Source organism: Notolepis coatsorum (genome assembly GCF_963971535.1).
Source record: "Notolepis coatsorum genome assembly, chromosome: 3".
NCBI lineage: Eukaryota > Metazoa > Chordata > Actinopteri > Aulopiformes > Paralepididae > Notolepis > Notolepis coatsorum.
The window spans coordinates 203,343,075-203,362,781 of record NC_140167.1 but is presented as its reverse complement, the minus strand read 5'-3'; the positions used below and the strand labels follow the sequence as shown (position 1 = coordinate 203,362,781).

Below are 19,707 nucleotides of genomic sequence, written 5' to 3'. Positions count from 1 at the left end.
CACACTTTACTGTAGTGTACGTGTATTTACACAGTTAACAAAGTCCATGTAATATTTTACTGCACGTTAGAATACACAGAAGTAACGATGGATGTGTACAAATTGCGCATAGAAATTAGGCATATGTATTGCACTGATGAAATACCGGAGGCTATACTAATGCGCCAAAATACCTAGATTATAATGTATAGTTACGATTATTTTTCTGTTGATCAAATAAAAAGCCTGCCTACTGCAAATCAATATGATTTGTCGACCATGTCACGGCTTATTCTGGTCTGCATCCCCTTAACAATTGTGTGTATTGAGCTGTACTGTTGTACCCATTCTGCAATCTGTTAATAAAGTTTTCAATCACACGGACAATAAATATAATGTCTAAATGAAATGCACAAAACAAAAAATGTATGTATCATAACGTTACCCTGGTATAGATCTGTATGCATGTATTTATTCATAACGTTATTATACATATTCATTAACGTTAGATCGTGCATGGCTTTTACATTGAAAAATGTACTTGTCACGTGGTTCCGTTCTCCATTCTTCACATCAAAAACGAAAAACGAACTATCAAAACGTACACGGCCCTACACGGCCCATTATTGACTCGTTTTTTTCATTTGATTCTGATACCAAAATACGAAAAACAGGTCCGTATTTCAGTTTTTCCCCGTTTTTTCGAGTTTGGTTTCAAACGGAAATAGGAAACACCTCGTATTTCCGTTTTTTTTCGTTTTTTCGTTTTTCCTTTTGAAACGAAAAACGAACTATCAAAACGTACACGGACCCTGATGATCTCTCTCTCGAGTCAAATCCATTCTGAGAACGGAATGCAGTGCCCGCGACGAGGGTCTTGATTGATTGATTGATTGATTGATTGATTGATTGAAAATTGTATTAACAGATCATGCTGGACCTACAAAAGGCCTTTGACACTGTCAATCACTCCATTCTTGATTGAACATTTTATTAACAGATTGCAGAATGGGTACAGTACAGTACAGCTCAATACACACAATTGTTAAGGGGATGCAGACCAGAGAAAGACTTTCGCCTTGGGGGGGGGGGTCGGGTAGGAGGGGTGGGGGACACTGTACAACTGTACAAGCAAAACTGTACATTGGAATATTGACAAAACCATACTTGGTCATTTACTGTACATTGGAGGGGGTTGGGTTACAACACAGGAGCAGAGTATAAACAACAGTACAGGAATGAGAAACAGTACTGTACTGTTGTTTATACTCTGCTCCTGTGTTGTAACCCAACCCCCTCCAATGTACAGTAAATTACCAAGTATGGTTGTCAATATTCCAATGTACAGTTTTGCTTGTACAGTTGTACAGTGTCCCCACCCACCCCTCCTACCCGACCCCCCCCCCCCCCCCCCCAACCACCTCCAATGTACAGTCCCCCCCCCCCACCTACCCAACCTCCTCCAATGTACAGTTTCTACGTCAAATGTATATACTCTCTTTTCTGGACTCTTTTTGTATCACAAACAATACTGTATTTGCAAATCTGGTATGTCATAAATGTCCTGATGAATTGAAAATGGGGGACCCTGATGTAAACAAGACGAAAGTCTTTCTCTGGTCTGCATCCCCTTAACAATTGTGTGTATTGAGCTGTACTGTACTGTACCCATTCTGCAATCTGTTAATAAAATGTTCAATCAAGAATGGAGTGATTGACAGTGTCAAAGGCCTTTTGTAGGTCCAGCATGATCTGTTAATACAATTTTCAATCAATCAATCAATCAATCAATCAATCAAGACCCTCGTCGCGGGCACTGCATTCCGTTCTCAGAATGGATTTGACTCGAGAGAGAGATCATCAGCAGGCTATTATATGATATTCAGACTCTAGATCTATTTGCAGAGCCAGATGAGATGAGGCAACCTGTGCGATTGGCTCTTGACAATTAATTTTGCACGTACTGTATAGCTACAGACAGTATGTGTGTATGCGCGCACTGCAGGAGGTGGCCAGAAGCGCGCAACTAGCCAACTACTATTATTACTACTATATTAATACAGTTTGATCCATCGCAAAGCGCTCCAGCGCTTGAATACGGCCAGGGGATCCGCTCTATACAATGCAGACCCACGGCTCTCGTATTATAATGAGCCCGCGAGGCGTGTTATTATTAGAGTTAATAATATTGTATATTGTTTACACTGCCTTTTTATTCCATTTTTACTTCTCCACTGTACTATAATTATGTGACCTGTACCTCTATGTCTTCTACTACCTGTACCTCCCCTCCCCATGCTGCTGATTTTATATTATTTTATGAATACAACGTTTAATGTTCGCTTAGCTAACGTAGAGAAACGTCAGACGTAATTCGAGATACGTCAGACGTACTTCGAGATACTTCCGCATAGTCCTGCCACAGGACTATTACGTCAGACGTACTTCGAGATACTTCCGCATTAGTCCTGTGGCAGGCCGGAAGTACCAATCTGGACCTCGAGGCTCCGAGTCTGCAGCTCGACCCTACTCGATTATTGGGCCGGCCCCGGTCGTTGACCAAACGGCCCACTAGCAAATAGTTACCGAGGTCCGGACCTCGGTGACCTCATAGCTGGCTACGGCCATGTGCATGACCTTGGTGGGCTCTAGGTCAACTCCTGAAAAGGGGGTCAATGTCAGACTTTGCAATCAAAAGTTAGGGGGCTAATAACCCTTGCCATAATTTCAGTGCGCCCCCTAACTTTTGATTGCAAGGTCTGACATTGACCCCCTTTTCAGGAGTTGACCTAGAGCCCACCAAGGTCATGCATATCAAGTTTGGTCAATGTCAGACCTTGCAATACACTGTAAGGCACTGTAAGGCTACTGTCCTGCCTCACTTCCAGTGATGAAGCTAAGCTATGCTAACGGAGCGTCTATTCCCAAAGCTAAAATGCACGCACAGAGACAAAAAAGGTATGCATCTTCTTGTCTAACTCCAGGGAAGATGTTAAATAAGCTAATTTCCAAAAAAAGTGGAGTTCCCCTTTAACCAGTGATAAACTAGGTGTTAGGTAGTTTGCAGGCTGTTAGACCCGGAAATGGGCAAAGACACAGCTCGTCACGCCATTGGGCGCACATGTCAGTGGCCAATCAGAGAGCGTCAGTCAGTGGCCAACCAGAGAGCGTCTCCGCAAAATGCGGCTATGTTTAAAAATAACTTCGGTTAGGATGACAGTGAGCGTGATTACCAAACCTAGCCGCATTTCTCGCAGACGCTCTCTGATTGGCCGACGCCTGATTCTACACTGGTTAAACTTAGGCACTCTTCGAAGTTGGTTATGGTTAGAGTTTGTCTTAGAGCATGGCGATAGAACACCAGGTAGTTTGCAGGCTGTTTGACGTGGAAATGGGCAAAGACACAGCTCGTCACGGATTGGGCAAACGCGTCAGTGGCCAATCAGAGAGCGTCAGTCAGTGCCAATCAGAGAGCGTCTCCGAGAAATGCGGCTAGGTTTGGTAATCACGCTGACGGCGAACAGGCTTCAGCTTGTGGCCTGCTGCGGTGATTGGTGGAGGAACAGGAAGCTAATTCAAATCGTCCAATGTACGCGGTGAACCAATCAGCGGTCAGCTTCATAAGACGCTCCTATTTCAAATGAAATAAATGGTCAACAAGTGAAGCGCTGTGAAGAAGAAGAAGAAGAAGAAGAAGAAGAAGAAGAAGAAGAAGAAGAAGAAGAAGAAGAAGAAGAAGAAGAAGAAGAAGAAGAAGAGGCTTTTCAGGAGCATTTACCTTCGCTCTGAGTGTTTCTTTCTTTCTTTTAATTTAAATTCTTTCCTTTACTACACCCGTCGCTCCGTTTGGTAAGGCGTTAATGTTATTATTTCACACATTGTGTCTTTAACGTTAGCTACTAGCGTCGTTGTCCTCCTAGCTCTATTGACGACAACGCTCGTTTGTCTGACTGTATCAAATCATCGGAGACATTTTCAATGCTTTACATAAAAACGAACGTGGCTTTTCACTACAGAACTATATCGACGAGCTAACGTTAGGCCACGTTGTGTTGGCGATCTTTTTAATGTCGATGTCCAACTGACGTTGTCGTTGGCCAGCTAGGTTAGCTAGTAACGTGTGCGGCTACAGCAGTAACACGGGGCAGAGGTTTAACTTTGTTGAATGAATACACTTTATTTAACAGATTGCAGAATGACTACAGTACGGCTCAATACACACTTGTTAAGGGTGATGCAGACCAGAGAAAGACGTTTGTCTTGTTTACATCAGGGTCCGCCATTTTCAATTCATAGTGACATTTATGACATACACAACATGCATGACATACAGATATAGTACTGTTACATTTGTGACATATATGATATGCAAATATACAGTACTGTTACCCATAGATCCTGACAGAGAATATATACATATGATGGGGAGGAGACTGTACATTAGGAGGGGGTGGGGGAGAAATATATATACATGTTGTGATGCACCTTGTTTTGTTGTCGTTATACTGTTGTCTTTGCTGCTCTGGTCTTGTCTTAATTGAAGTTGGTGGTTTTATTGAAGACTACCTAAACCGAGAAAGAACCATGGGGGATGACAGCGTGTGGATGAAGTTACCGGTCGACCAGAAATGTGAACACAAGGTAATTGGTACAGTCAATGTACAGTTTCTACGTCAAATGTATATACTCTTTTTTAGACTCTTTTTGTATCACAAACTGTACTGTATTTGCAAATCTGGTATGTTATAAATGTATAGATGTAGCATTACTGTCTTATCTGTATGTCATATGTTATGAATTGAAAATGGGGGACCCTGATGTAAACAAGACGAAAGTCTCTCTGGTCTGCATCCCCTTAACAATTGTGTGTATTGAGCTGTACTGTATTGTACCCATTCTGCAATCTGTTAATAAAGTTTTCAATCAATGGTTAACCTTTCCCCATTGCCCCCCCCCTGTCACAATCGTGACTCGAATGTCAATACTTTTAGTGGGTAACTTTAAATGGCTATAGTTCCCGTTTCACAGCCCCTCTATATAAAACATAGCTTCACCTATACCCTGATGGGGAAAGTGGTGCAGTGACCTTCTGAGCTTGTTCTGTAATCTACCTTGTCCCTTCTTGCTGTTCCAGGTATGGAAGGCCAGGCTAAGTGGCTTTGAAGAGGCTCTCAAGCTGTTCCAGATCTTGGACGAAAAGAGTCCAGAATGGGGGAGGTTTCAGGGCATCATCACAAAGTTTGTGACTGAGTCCAATGCCATAGTCCAGCTGAAGGGACTGGAAGCGGCTCTGGCCTATGTAGAGAATGCACACCAGGCTGGCAGGTACAGTAATGACTCACTTGAGTTGATTTGAACAATTGGACACGTCCTGTATTTGTTCCATGCCTTAACAAGGTCCTTAATAAGTGCTTAAATAATTTTTTTTAACAAGGTGGTTAAAGTCCTTGAAATTCAAAACAACCATTCACATTGAAAGTTTTGTTCATCCATGATCAAATTGTTCTGAATCAAGAAATATATATTTTTAAAGTGTAACAAGTTGTCGGAAATGTGTTTTAAAAAAATGCATTTAAAAGTAAATTGTATCCTTTTTAAATGCATTTCTTTTAATAAAATAGTGCTTAGAAAAGTACTTCAGTCCTTGAATTTCATTTTGCAATGTCTGTGGGAACCCTGCTTAGACTTCCTCTCCTGTCCACAGAACGGCAGGTGAAGTGGTGAGCGGCGTGGTGTGCAAAGTGTTTAACCAGCCCAAGGCCCGGGCCAAGGAGCTGGGCTCTGACCTCTGCCTCATGTACATGGAGATCGAGAAAGCAGATGTTGTACAGGAGGAGCTCATCAAGGGGCTTGACAATAAGAACCCTAAAGTCGTCGTCGCCTGTGTAGAAACCATACGCAGAGCTCTCTGGTGAGTGGAGCCAGGAAGTGGCCCCGACACGTCAGACCCGTGGAAGGCTATGCAAGCTAAACTGGCACTTTGGCCAGGAGCGAACACTTCTTAAGTGAAAATGGTGGTTGGTTTTGTAAAGTCACTCAGACTTCCCATGTTGGTGTTTTGTCTTTCAGCCTCTAGTGAATTCCACATGATTTAATAACAAAGTAGGGGGGAAATCTTATTCTTTTGAGTCTGTACAAGTCGACAGTTTTTCTCAGCCTTGCACGGTTGACCTGTACAGACAAAATTGGGTGTTTTTTGCCTTTCGTTGTGATGACATCACCAGGAGAGACTATATCCCAACACACCACCATGGTAGCCTCCTACAGATATGTTGTGTCATTCTGAGGTGTAGGATATATTGAACTGTGCATCCAACTATCTGCGTTTAGACAAATACGTTTTTTGCTATAAATTGCAGAAGATTTGTTATGTTTGTACCTAGCGTCCACACTGCCCTGGTGGTTTTTAGTTTTAATTTTTTTGCTCCAATGATTAAGACGCTGCCCATCGCCCGCTCTTGCTTCCAAAACAAACAATACCATGTGCAGCACACAAATGGAATTTATATTAAAAACGCAAGATACTAGGCGGTTAGGTGGCGTAGCGGAGATTGCGTTCGAATCCAGCTCACAGCTCCGGGGTTGTCACCAGCTTGGCTGGCCGTTCACACTAATACAATTGGCTGTATTAGAGGGTGGGAGAAGCTGGCGGGGTGGGTCCGGGTCGTTGTAAACAGCGACTCCTACAGTTCGGTCGGGGCGCCTGCTAAGCGCGGATAGGACCTGAGTGCAGTGGTGCAGTGCTGGTATAACTCGGTATAACGGCGTTATACCTCGGTCACTGAGGCTGAAGTACGCGCAATCGCTTTTTACATGGCATTATCCAACCGGACTCCCGGAGAAGCATGCAGCTGCAGAGCCGCAGAGCCAGCGGCGCTCTCTGGGCCGCGCGCTGACGGCCGCGCTGTGAGGCAATAGTATCCAGCTGCAGGACGAGAGCAGCCAAAAAAAACTGTGCATGCGCGCGCAGCGTTTGACCTACTGTCAATTTGCCACTGCACCACTGCCTGAGTGGGATAGTGTGATCCTTCCACACGCTACGCCCTCTCGGGGAGGATCCGCGCTGCCAGGTGAAAAGAAGCGGTGATTGGCTGGACGTGTGTCGGAGGAAGCACGTGATGGCCTCCACTCTCCCAGATGATCTGACTGTGGCGGGTAAGTGCGCAGCGACCAGGAAAGGGATTGGGAATTGACATACGACTAACATTGGGATGGGAGAAAATCGGAGGAAAATGGAGGGGGAAAAGATCAAAAAAAAAAAAAGCAATTGGCCTATTCGGAACGGGCACTGCACTAGTGTTATGAATGGGACATCTTTTGCCATCCCCACTGGAAACGCCCATTCATTTAATTTCTTAAAACCTTGTACCATGTGTTGGTACGACTGAATTCTTTGCCTCTCTCCCTCCAGTGAATTTGGGTCCAAGACGGTGACTCTGAAGCCCGTAGTCAAAGTTTTGCCAAAGCTGTTTGAGTCCAGAGAGAAGTCGGTGAGAGACGAAGCCAGGCTGTTGGCTGTGGAGGTCTACAGGTGGATCAGAGACGCACTACGGCCTTCACTGCAGAACCTGGCGCCTCTACAGGTCAGTCTAGCTGTAGTCTGCTCTTGACTAGGGTTGGGTTACAGGTCAGTCTAGCTGTAGTCTGCTCTTGACTAGGGTTGGGCTACAGGTCAGTCTAGCTGTAGTCTGCTCTTGACTAGGGTTGGGTTCTACAGGTCAGTCTAGCTGTAGTCTGCTCTTGACTAGGGTTGGGTACCGTTGGATCTCCTCGTGCCTCTACAGGTCAGTCTAGCTGTAGTCTGCTCTTGACTAGGGTTGTGAACCTGGCGCCTCTACAGGTCAGTCTAGCTGTAGTCTGCTCTTGACTAGGGTTGTGAACCTGGCGCCTCTACAGGTCAGTCTAGCTGTAGTCTGCTCTTGACTAGGGTTGTGAACCTGGCGCCTCTACAGGTCAGTCTAGCTGTAGTCTGCTCTTGACTAGGGTTGTGAACCTGGATCTCCTACAGGTCCGTCTAGCTGTAGTCTGCTTTTCACCAGGGTTGGGTTCTACAGGTCAGTCTAGCTGTAGTCTGCTCGTGACTAGGGTTGGGTTCTACAGGTCAGTCTAGCTGTAGTCTGCTCGTGACTAGGGTTGGGTTCTACAGGTCAGTCTAGCTGTAGTCTGCTCTTGACCAGGGTTGGGTTCTACAGGTCAGTCTAGCTGTAGTCTGCTCTTGACCAGGGTTGGGTTCTACAGGTCAGTCTAGCTGTAGTCTGCTCTTGACCAGGGTTGGGTTCTACAGGTCAGTCCAGCTGTAGTCTGCTCTTGACCAGGGTTGGGTTCTACAGGTCAGTCTAGCTGTAGTCTGCTCTTGACTAGGGTTAGGTACCGTTGGATCTTTAGTCTGCTCTTGACTAGGGTTAGGTACCGTTGGATCTTTAGTCTGCTCTTGACTAGGGTTAGGTACCGTTGGATCTTTAGTCTGCTCTTGACTAGGGTTGGGTACCGTTGGATCTTTAGTCTGCTCTTGACTAGGGTTGGGTACCGTTGGATCTTTAGTCTGCTCTTGACTAGGGTTAGGTACCGTTGGATCTTTAGTCTGCTCTTGACTAGGGTTAGGTACCGTTGGATCTTTAGTCTGCTCTTGACTAGGGTTGGGTACCGTTGGATCTTTAGTCTGCTCTTGACTAGGGTTGGGTACCGTTGGATCTTTAGTCTGCTCTTGACCAGGGTTGGGTTCTACAGGTCAGTCTAGCTGTAGTCTGCTCTTGACCAGGGTTGGGTTCTACAGGTCAGTCTAGCTGTAGTCTGCTCTTGACTAGGGTTGTTACAGGTCAGTCTAGCTGTAGTCTGCTCTTGACTAGGGTTGGGTTCTACAGGTCAGTCTAGCTGTAGTCTGCTCTTGACTAGGGTTGTTACAGGTCAGTCTAGCTGCAGTCTGCTCTTGACTAGGGTTGTTACAGGTCAGTCTAGCTGTAGTCTGCTCTTGACCAGGGTTGTTACAGGTCAGTCTAGCTGTAGTCTGCTCTTGACTAGGGTTGTTACAGGTCAGTCTAGCTGCAGTCTGCTCTTGACTAGGGTTGTTACAGGTCAGTCTAGCTGTAGTCTGCTCTTGACTAGGGTTGTTACAGGTCAGTCTAGCTGTAGTCTGCTCTTGACCAGGGTTGGGTTCTACAGGTCAGTCTAGCTGTAGTCTGCTCTTGACCAGGGTTGGGTTCTACAGGTCAGTCTAGCTGCAGTCTGCTCTTGACCAGGGTTGGGTTCTACAGGTCAGTCTAGCTGCAGTCTGCTCTGGACTAGGGTTGGGTTCTACAGGTCAGTCTAGCTGTAGTCTGCTCTTGACTAGCGTTGGGTTCTACAGGTCAGTCTAGCTGCAGTCTGCTCTGGACTAGGGTTGGGTTCTACAGGTCAGTCTAGCTGTAGTCTGCTCTTGACTAGGGTTGGGTTCTACAGGTCAGTCTAGCTGTAGTCTGCTCTTGACTAGCGTTGGGTTCTACAGGTCAGTCTAGCTGTAGTCTGCTCTTGACTAGGGTTGTTACAGGTCAGTCTAGCTGTAGTCTGCTCTTGACTAGGGTTGGGCTACAGGTCAGTCTAGCTGTAGTCTGCTCTTGACCAGGGTTGGGCTACAGGTCAGTCTAGCTGTAGTCTGCTCTTGACTAGGGTTGTTACAGGTCAGTCTAGCTGTAGTCTGCTCTTGACTAGGGTTGGGTTCTACAGGTCAGTCTAGCTGTAGTCTGCTCATGACTAGGGTTGTTACAGGTCAGTCTAGCTGTAGTCTGCTCTTGACCAGGGTTGTTACAGGTCAGTCTAGCTGTAGTCTGCTCTTGACTAGGGTTGTTACAGGTCAGTCTAGCTGTAGTCTGCTCTTGACCAGGGTTGTTACAGGTCAGTCTAGCTGTAGTCTGCTCTTGACTAGGGTTGTTACAGGTCAGTCTAGCTGCAGTCTGCTCTTGACTAGGGTTGTTACAGGTCAGTCTAGCTGTAGTCTGCTCTTGACTAGGGTTGTTACAGGTCAGTCTAGCTGTAGTCTGCTCTTGACCAGGGTTGGGTTCTACAGGTCAGTCTAGCTGTAGTCTGCTCTTGACCAGGGTTGGGTTCTACAGGTCAGTCTAGCTGTAGTCTGCTCTTGACCAGGGTTGGGTTCTACAGGTCAGTCTAGCTGCAGTCTGCTCTTGACCAGGGTTGGGTTCTACAGGTCAGTCTAGCTGTAGTCTGCTCTTGACTAGGGTTGGGTTCTACAGGTCAGTCTAGCTGTAGTCTGCTCTTGACTAGGGTTGGGTTCTACAGGTCAGTCTAGCTGCAGTCTGCTCTTGACTAGGGTTGGGTTCTACAGGTCAGTCTAGCTGCAGTCTGCTCTGGACTAGGGTTGGGTTCTACAGGTCAGTCTAGCTGTAGTCTGCTCTTGACTAGGGTTGGGTTCTACAGGTCAGTCTAGCTGTAGTCTGCTCTTGACTAGCGTTGGGTTCTACAGGTCAGTCTAGCTGCAGTCTGCTCTGGACTAGGGTTGGGTTCTACAGGTCAGTCTAGCTGTAGTCTGCTCTTGACTAGCGTTGGGTTCTACAGGTCAGTCTAGCTGTAGTCTGCTCTTGACTAGGGTTGTTACAGGTCAGTCTAGCTGTAGTCTGCTCTTGACTAGGGTTGGGCTACAGGTCAGTCTAGCTGTAGTCTGCTCTTGACTAGCGTTGGGTTCTACAGGTCAGTCTAGCTGTAGTCTGCTCTTGACTAGGGTTGGGCTACAGGTCAGTCTAGCTGTAGTCTGCTCTTGACCAGGGTTGGGCTACAGGTCAGTCTAGCTGTAGTCTGCTCTTGAGTAGGGTTGTTACAGGTCAGTCTAGCTGTAGTCTGCTCTTGACTAGGGTTGGGTTCTACAGGTCAGTCTAGCTGTAGTCTGCTCTTGACTAGGGTTGGGTTCTACAGGTCAGTCTAGCTGTAGTCTGCTCTTGACCAGGGTTGGGTTCTACAGGTCAGTCTAGCTGTAGTCTGCTCTTGACTAGGGTTGGGTTCTACAGGTCAGTCTAGCTGTAGTCTGCTCTTGACTAGGGTTGGGTTCTACAGGTCAGTCTAGCTGCAGTCTGCTCTTGACTAGGGTTGGGTTCTACAGGTCAGTCTAGCTGCAGTCTGCTCTGGACTAGGGTTGGGTTCTACAGGTCAGTCTAGCTGTAGTCTGCTCTTGACTAGGGTTGGGTTCTACAGGTCAGTCTAGCTGTAGTCTGCTCTTGACTAGCGTTGGGTTCTACAGGTCAGTCTAGCTGCAGTCTGCTCTGGACTAGGGTTGGGTTCTACAGGTCAGTCTAGCTGCAGTCTGCTCTTGACTAGGGTTGTTACAGGTCAGTCTAGCTGTAGTCTGCTCTTGACTAGCGTTGGGTTCTACAGGTCAGTCTAGCTGTAGTCTGCTCTTGACTAGGGTTGTTACAGGTCAGTCTAGCTGTAGTCTGCTCTTGACTAGGGTTGGGCTACAGGTCAGTCTAGCTGCAGTCTGCTCTTGACTAGGGTTGGGTTCTACAGGTCAGTCTAGCTGCAGTCTGCTCTTGACTAGGGTTGGGTTCTACAGGTCAGTCTAGCTGCAGTCTGCTCTTGACTAGGGTTGGGTTCTACAGGTCAGTCTAGCTGCAGTCTGCTCTTGACCAGGGTTGGGTTCTACAGGTCAGTCTAGCTGTAGTCTGCTCTTGACTAGGGTTGTGAACCTGGCGCCTCTACAGGTCAGTCTAGCTGTAGTCTGCTCTTGACTAGGGTTGTGAACCTGGCGCCTCTACAGGTCAGTCTAGCTGTAGTCTGCTCTTGACTAGGGTTGGGTTCTACAGGTCAGTCTAGCTGCAGTCTGCTCTTGACTAGGGCTGGGTTCTACAGGTCAGTCTAGCTGTAGTCTGCTCTTGACTAGGGTTGGGTTCTACAGGTCAGTCTAGCTGTAGTCTGCTCGTGACTAGGGTTGGGTTCTACAGGTCAGTCTAGCTGTAGTCTGCTCGTGACTAGGGTTGGGTTCTACAGGTCAGTCTAGCTGTAGTCTGCTCTTGACCAGGGTTGGGTTCTACAGGTCAGTCTAGCTGTAGTCTGCTCTTGACCAGGGTTGGGTTCTACAGGTCAGTCTAGCTGTAGTCTGCTCGTGACTAGGGTTGGGTTCTACAGGTCAGTCTAGCTGTAGTCTGCTCGTGACTAGGGTTGGGTTCTACAGGTCAGTCTAGCTGTAGTCTGCTCTTGACCAGGGTTGGGTTCTACAGGTCAGTCTAGCTGTAGTCTGCTCTTGACTAGGGTTGGGTTCTACAGGTCAGTCTAGCTGTAGTCTGCTCTTGACTAGGGTTGGGTTCTACAGGTCAGTCTAGCTGTAGTCTGCTCTTGACTAGGGTTGGGTACCGTTGGATCTCCTCGTGCCTCTACAGGTCAGTCTAGCTGTAGTCTGCTCTTGACTAGGGTTGTGAACCTGGCGCCTCTACAGGTCAGTCTAGCTGTAGTCTGCTCTTGACTAGGGTTGTGAACCTGGCTCCTCTACAGGTCAGTCTAGCTGTAGTCTGCTCTTGACTAGGGTTGTGAACCTGGCGCCTCTACAGGTCAGTCTAGCTGTAGTCTGCTCTTGACTAGGGTTGTGAACCTGGCGCCTCTACAGGTCAGTCTAGCTGTAGTCTGCTCTTGACTAGGGTTGTGAACCTGGCGCCTCTACAGGTCAGTCTAGCTGTAGTCTGCTCTTGACTAGGGTTGTGAACCTGGATCTCCTACAGGTCCGTCTAGCTGTAGTCTGCTTTTCACCAGGGTTGGGTTCTACAGGTCAGTCTAGCTGTAGTCTGCTCGTGACTAGGGTTGGGTTCTACAGGTCAGTCTAGCTGTAGTCTGCTCGTGACTAGGGTTGGGTTCTACAGGTCAGTCTAGCTGTAGTCTGCTCTTGACCAGGGTTGGGTTCTACAGGTCAGTCTAGCTGTAGTCTGCTCTTGACCAGGGTTGGGTTCTACAGGTCAGTCTAGCTGTAGTCTGCTCTTGACCAGGGTTGGGTTCTACAGGTCAGTCCAGCTGTAGTCTGCTCTTGACCAGGGTTGGGTTCTACAGGTCAGTCTAGCTGTAGTCTGCTCTTGACCAGGGTTGGGTTCTACAGGTCAGTCTAGCTGTAGTCTGCTCTTGACTAGGGTTGGGTACCGTTGGATCTTTAGTCTGCTCTTGACTAGGGTTAGGTACCGTTGGATCTTTAGTCTGCTCTTGACTAGGGTTGGGTACCGTTGGATCTTTAGTCTGCTCTTGACTAGGGTTGGGTACCGTTGGATCTTTAGTCTGCTCTTGACTAGGGTTGGGTACCGTTGGATCTTTAGTCTGCTCTTGACTAGGGTTGGGTACCGTTGGATCTTTAGTCTGCTCTTGACCAGGGTTGGGTTCTACAGGTCAGTCTAGCTGTAGTCTGCTCTTGACCAGGGTTTGGGCTCTACAGGTCAGTCTAGCTGTAGTCTGCTCTTGACTAGGGTTGGGTTCTACAGGTCAGTCTAGCTGTAGTCTGCTCTTGACCAGGGTTGTTACAGGTCAGTCTAGCTGTAGTCTGCTCTTGACTAGGGTTGTTACAGGTCAGTCTAGCTGTAGTCTGCTCTTGACTAGGGTTGTTACAGGTCAGTCTAGCTGTAGTCTGCTCTTGACTAGGGTTGTTACAGGTCAGTCTAGCTGTAGTCTGCTCTTGACCAGGGTTGTTACAGGTCAGTCTAGCTGCAGTCTGCTCTTGACTAGGGTTGTTACAGGTCAGTCTAGCTGCAGTCTGCTCTTGACTAGGGTTGTTACAGGTCAGTCTAGCTGCAGTCTGCTCTTGACTAGGGTTGTTACAGGTCAGTCTAGCTGTAGTCTGCTCTTGACTAGGGTTGTTACAGGTCAGTCTAGCTGTAGTCTGCTCTTGACCAGGGTTGGGTTCTACAGGTCAGTCTAGCTGTAGTCTGCTCTTGACTAGGGTTGGGTTCTACAGGTCAGTCTAGCTGTAGTCTGCTCTTGACCAGGGTTTGGGCTCTACAGGTCAGTCTAGCTGTAGTCTGCTCTTGACTAGGGTTGGGTTCTACAGGTCAGTCTAGCTGTAGTCTGCTCTTGACCAGGGTTGTTACAGGTCAGTCTAGCTGTAGTCTGCTCTTGACTAGGGTTGTTACAGGTCAGTCTAGCTGTAGTCTGCTCTTGACCAGGGTTGTTACAGGTCAGTCTAGCTGTAGTCTGCTCTTGACTAGGGTTGTTACAGGTCAGTCTAGCTGCAGTCTGCTCTTGACTAGGGTTGTTACAGGTCAGTCTAGCTGTAGTCTGCTCTTGACTAGGGTTGTTACAGGTCAGTCTAGCTGTAGTCTGCTCTTGACCAGGGTTGGGTTCTACAGGTCAGTCTAGCTGTAGTCTGCTCTTGACCAGGGTTGGGTTCTACAGGTCAGTCTAGCTGCAGTCTGCTCTTGACCAGGGTTGGGTTCTACAGGTCAGTCTAGCTGCAGTCTGCTCTGGACTAGGGTTGGGTTCTACAGGTCAGTCTAGCTGTAGTCTGCTCTTGACTAGCGTTGGGTTCTACAGGTCAGTCTAGCTGCAGTCTGCTCTGGACTAGGGTTGGGTTCTACAGGTCAGTCTAGCTGTAGTCTGCTCTTGACTAGGGTTGGGTTCTACAGGTCAGTCTAGCTGTAGTCTGCTCTTGACTAGCGTTGGGTTCTACAGGTCAGTCTAGCTGTAGTCTGCTCTTGACTAGGGTTGTTACAGGTCAGTCTAGCTGTAGTCTGCTCTTGACTAGGGTTGGGCTACAGGTCAGTCTAGCTGTAGTCTGCTCTTGACCAGGGTTGGGCTACAGGTCAGTCTAGCTGTAGTCTGCTCTTGACTAGGGTTGTTACAGGTCAGTCTAGCTGTAGTCTGCTCTTGACTAGGGTTGGGTTCTACAGGTCAGTCTAGCTGTAGTCTGCTCTTGACCAGGGTTGGGTTCTACAGGTCAGTCTAGCTGTAGTCTGCTCTTGACCAGGGTTGGGTTCTACAGGTCAGTCTAGCTGCAGTCTGCTCTTGACCAGGGTTGGGTTCTACAGGTCAGTCTAGCTGTAGTCTGCTCTTGACTAGGGTTGGGTTCTACAGGTCAGTCTAGCTGTAGTCTGCTCTTGACTAGGGTTGGGTTCTACAGGTCAGTCTAGCTGCAGTCTGCTCTTGACTAGGGTTGGGTTCTACAGGTCAGTCTAGCTGCAGTCTGCTCTGGACTAGGGTTGGGTTCTACAGGTCAGTCTAGCTGTAGTCTGCTCTTGACTAGGGTTGGGTTCTACAGGTCAGTCTAGCTGTAGTCTGCTCTTGACTAGCGTTGGGTTCTACAGGTCAGTCTAGCTGCAGTCTGCTCTGGACTAGGGTTGGGTTCTACAGGTCAGTCTAGCTGTAGTCTGCTCTTGACTAGCGTTGGGTTCTACAGGTCAGTCTAGCTGTAGTCTGCTCTTGACTAGGGTTGTTACAGGTCAGTCTAGCTGTAGTCTGCTCTTGACTAGGGTTGGGCTACAGGTCAGTCTAGCTGTAGTCTGCTCTTGACTAGCGTTGGGTTCTACAGGTCAGTCTAGCTGTAGTCTGCTCTTGACTAGGGTTGGGCTACAGGTCAGTCTAGCTGTAGTCTGCTCTTGACCAGGGTTGGGCTACAGGTCAGTCTAGCTGTAGTCTGCTCTTGACTAGGGTTGTTACAGGTCAGTCTAGCTGTAGTCTGCTCTTGACTAGGGTTGGGTTCTACAGGTCAGTCTAGCTGTAGTCTGCTCTTGACTAGGGTTGGGTTCTACAGGTCAGTCTAGCTGTAGTCTGCTCTTGACCAGGGTTGGGTTCTACAGGTCAGTCTAGCTGTAGTCTGCTCTTGACTAGGGTTGGGTTCTACAGGTCAGTCTAGCTGTAGTCTGCTCTTGACTAGGGTTGGGTTCTACAGGTCAGTCTAGCTGCAGTCTGCTCTTGACTAGGGTTGGGTTCTACAGGTCAGTCTAGCTGCAGTCTGCTCTGGACTAGGGTTGGGTTCTACAGGTCAGTCTAGCTGTAGTCTGCTCTTGACTAGGGTTGGGTTCTACAGGTCAGTCTAGCTGTAGTCTGCTCTTGACTAGCGTTGGGTTCTACAGGTCAGTCTAGCTGCAGTCTGCTCTGGACTAGGGTTGGGTTCTACAGGTCAGTCTAGCTGCAGTCTGCTCTTGACTAGGGTTGTTACAGGTCAGTCTAGCTGTAGTCTGCTCTTGACTAGCGTTGGGTTCTACAGGTCAGTCTAGCTGTAGTCTGCTCTTGACTAGGGTTGTTACAGGTCAGTCTAGCTGTAGTCTGCTCTTGACTAGGGTTGGGCTACAGGTCAGTCTAGCTGCAGTCTGCTCTTGACTAGGGTTGGGTTCTACAGGTCAGTCTAGCTGCAGTCTGCTCTTGACTAGGGTTGGGTTCTACAGGTCAGTCTAGCTGCAGTCTGCTCTTGACTAGGGTTGGGTTCTACAGGTCAGTCTAGCTGCAGTCTGCTCTTGACCAGGGTTGGGTTCTACAGGTCAGTCTAGCTGTAGTCTGCTCTTGACTAGGGTTGTGAACCTGGCGCCTCTACAGGTCAGTCTAGCTGTAGTCTGCTCTTGACTAGGGTTGTGAACCTGGCGCCTCTACAGGTCAGTCTAGCTGTAGTCTGCTCTTGACTAGGGTTGTGAACCTGGCGCCTCTACAGGTCAGTCTAGCTGTAGTCTGCTCTTGACTAGGGTTGTGAACCTGGCGCCTCTACAGGTCAGTCTAGCTGTAGTCTGCTCTTGACTAGGGTTGTGAACCTGGCGCCTCTACAGGTCAGTCTAGCTGTAGTCTGCTCTTGACTAGGGTTGTGAACCTGGCGCCTCTACAGGTCAGTCTAGCTGTAGTCTGCTCTTGACTAGGGTTGTGAACCTGGCGCCTCTACAGGTCAGTCTAGCTGTAGTCTGCTCTTGACTAGGGTTGTGAACCTGGCGCCTCTACAGGTCAGTCTAGCTGTAGTCTGCTCTTGACTAGGGTTGTGAACCTGGATCTCCTACAGGTCCGTCTAGCTGTAGTCTGCTTTTCACCAGGGTTGGGTTCTACAGGTCAGTCTAGCTGTAGTCTGCTCGTGACTAGGGTTGGGTTCTACAGGTCAGTCTAGCTGTAGTCTGCTCGTGACTAGGGTTGGGTTCTACAGGTCAGTCTAGCTGTAGTCTGCTCTTGACCAGGGTTGGGTTCTACAGGTCAGTCTAGCTGTAGTCTGCTCTTGACCAGGGTTGGGTTCTACAGGTCAGTCTAGCTGTAGTCTGCTCTTGACCAGGGTTGGGTTCTACAGGTCAGTCCAGCTGTAGTCTGCTCTTGACCAGGGTTGGGTTCTACAGGTCAGTCTAGCTGTAGTCTGCTCTTGACTAGGGTTAGGTACCGTTGGATCTTTAGTCTGCTCTTGACTAGGGTTAGGTACCGTTGGATCTTTAGTCTGCTCTTGACTAGGGTTGGGTACCGTTGGATCTTTAGTCTGCTCTTGACTAGGGTTGGGTACCGTTGGATCTTTAGTCTGCTCTTGACTAGGGTTGGGTACCGTTGGATCTTTAGTCTGCTCTTGACTAGGGTTGGGTACCGTTGGATCTTTAGTCTGCTCCTGACCAGGGTTTGGGCTCTACAGGTCAGTCTAGCTGTAGTCTGCTCTTGACTAGGGTTGTTACAGGTCAGTCTAGCTGTAGTCTGCTCTTGACCAGGGTTGGGTTCTACAGGTCAGTCTAGCTGTAGTCTGCTCTTGACTAGGGTTGTTACAGGTCAGTCTAGCTGTAGTCTGCTCTTGACCAGGGTTGTTACAGGTCAGTCTAGCTGCAGTCTGCTCTTGACCAGGGTTGTTACAGGTCAGTCTAGCTGTAGTCTGCTCTTGACTAGGGTTGTTACAGGTCAGTCTAGCTGCAGTCTGCTCTTGACTAGGGTTGTTACAGGTCAGTCTAGCTGTAGTCTGCTCTTGACTAGGGTTGTTACAGGTCAGTCTAGCTGTAGTCTGCTCTTGACCAGGGTTGGGTTCTACAGGTCAGTCTAGCTGTAGTCTGCTCTTGACCAGGGTTGGGTTCTACAGGTCAGTCTAGCTGCAGTCTGCTCTTGACCAGGGTTGGGTTCTACAGGTCAGTCTAGCTGCAGTCTGCTCTGGACTAGGGTTGGGTTCTACAGGTCAGTCTAGCTGTAGTCTGCTCTTGACTAGGGTTGTTACAGGTCAGTCTAGCTGTAGTCTGCTCTTGACTAGGGTTGGGTTCTACAGGTCAGTCTAGCTGTAGTCTGCTCTTGACCAGGGTTGGGTTCTACAGGTCAGTCTAGCTGTAGTCTGCTCTTGACCAGGGTTGGGTTCTACAGGTCAGTCTAGCTGCAGTCTGCTCTTGACCAGGGTTGGGTTCTACAGGTCAGTCTAGCTGTAGTCTGCTCTTGACTAGGGTTGGGTTCTACAGGTCAGTCTAGCTGTAGTCTGCTCTTGACTAGGGTTGGGTTCTACAGGTCAGTCTAGCTGCAGTCTGCTCTTGACTAGGGTTGGGTTCTACAGGTCAGTCTAGCTGCAGTCTGCTCTGGACTAGGGTTGGGTTCTACAGGTCAGTCTAGCTGTAGTCTGCTCTTGACTAGGGTTGGGTTCTACAGGTCAGTCTAGCTGTAGTCTGCTCTTGACTAGCGTTGGGTTCTACAGGTCAGTCTAGCTGCAGTCTGCTCTGGACTAGGGTTGGGTTCTACAGGTCAGTCTAGCTGTAGTCTGCTCTTGACTAGCGTTGGGTTCTACAGGTCAGTCTAGCTGTAGTCTGCTCTTGACTAGGGTTGTTACAGGTCAGTCTAGCTGTAGTCTGCTCTTGACTAGGGTTGGGCTACAGGTCAGTCTAGCTGTAGTCTGCTCTTGACTAGCGTTGGGTTCTACAGGTCAGTCTAGCTGTAGTCTGCTCTTGACTAGGGTTGGGCTACAGGTCAGTCTAGCTGTAGTCTGCTCTTGACCAGGGTTGGGCTACAGGTCAGTCTAGCTGTAGTCTGCTCTTGACTAGGGTTGTTACAGGTCAGTCTAGCTGTAGTCTGCTCTTGACTAGGGTTGGGTTCTACAGGTCAGTCTAGCTGTAGTCTGCTCTTGACTAGGGTTGGGTTCTACAGGTCAGTCTAGCTGTAGTCTGCTCTTGACCAGGGTTGGGTTCTACAGGTCAGTCTAGCTGTAGTCTGCTCTTGACTAGGGTTGGGTTCTACAGGTCAGTCTAGCTGTAGTCTGCTCTTGACTAGGGTTGGGTTCTACAGGTCAGTCTAGCTGCAGTCTGCTCTTGACTAGGGTTGGGTTCTACAGGTCAGTCTAGCTGCAGTCTGCTCTGGACTAGGGTTGGGTTCTACAGGTCAGTCTAGCTGTAGTCTGCTCTTGACTAGGGTTGGGTTCTACAGGTCAGTCTAGCTGTAGTCTGCTCTTGACTAGCGTTGGGTTCTACAGGTCAGTCTAGCTGCAGTCTGCTCTGGACTAGGGTTGGGTTCTACAGGTCAGTCTAGCTGCAGTCTGCTCTTGACTAGGGTTGTTACAGGTCAGTCTAGCTGTAGTCTGCTCTTGACTAGCGTTGGGTTCTACAGGTCAGTCTAGCTGTAGTCTGCTCTTGACTAGGGTTGTTACAGGTCAGTCTAGCTGTAGTCTGCTCTTGACTAGGGTTGGGCTACAGGTCAGTCTAGCTGCAGTCTGCTCTTGACTAGGGTTGGGTTCTACAGGTCAGTCTAGCTGCAGTCTGCTCTTGACTAGGGTTGGGTTCTACAGGTCAGTCTAGCTGCAGTCTGCTCTTGACTAGGGTTGGGTTCTACAGGTCAGTCTAGCTGCAGTCTGCTCTTGACCAGGGTTGGGTTCTACAGGTC

General features: G+C 48.5%; 1 protein-coding gene across 1 annotated transcript in view; it reads left to right on the top strand.

Moving 5' to 3' along the window:
- Window positions 1-4,534: 4,534 nt before the first annotated feature.
- Window positions 4,535-19,707, top strand: part of LOC311226137 (cytoskeleton-associated protein 5-like) — a gene marked incomplete at its 3' end in the record, with an annotated part of 83,354 nt that continues 68,181 nt past the window's right edge. Inside the window, exons 1-4 of the mRNA XM_084311511.1 lie at window positions 4,535-4,620; window positions 5,114-5,304; window positions 5,684-5,890; window positions 7,391-7,562. Coding sequence (XP_084167637.1) covers window positions 4,564-4,620; window positions 5,114-5,304; window positions 5,684-5,890; window positions 7,391-7,562 — 627 coding nt within the window. The 5' untranslated portion in view covers window positions 4,535-4,563. The remainder of the gene's footprint in view (window positions 4,621-5,113; window positions 5,305-5,683; window positions 5,891-7,390; window positions 7,563-19,707) is intronic.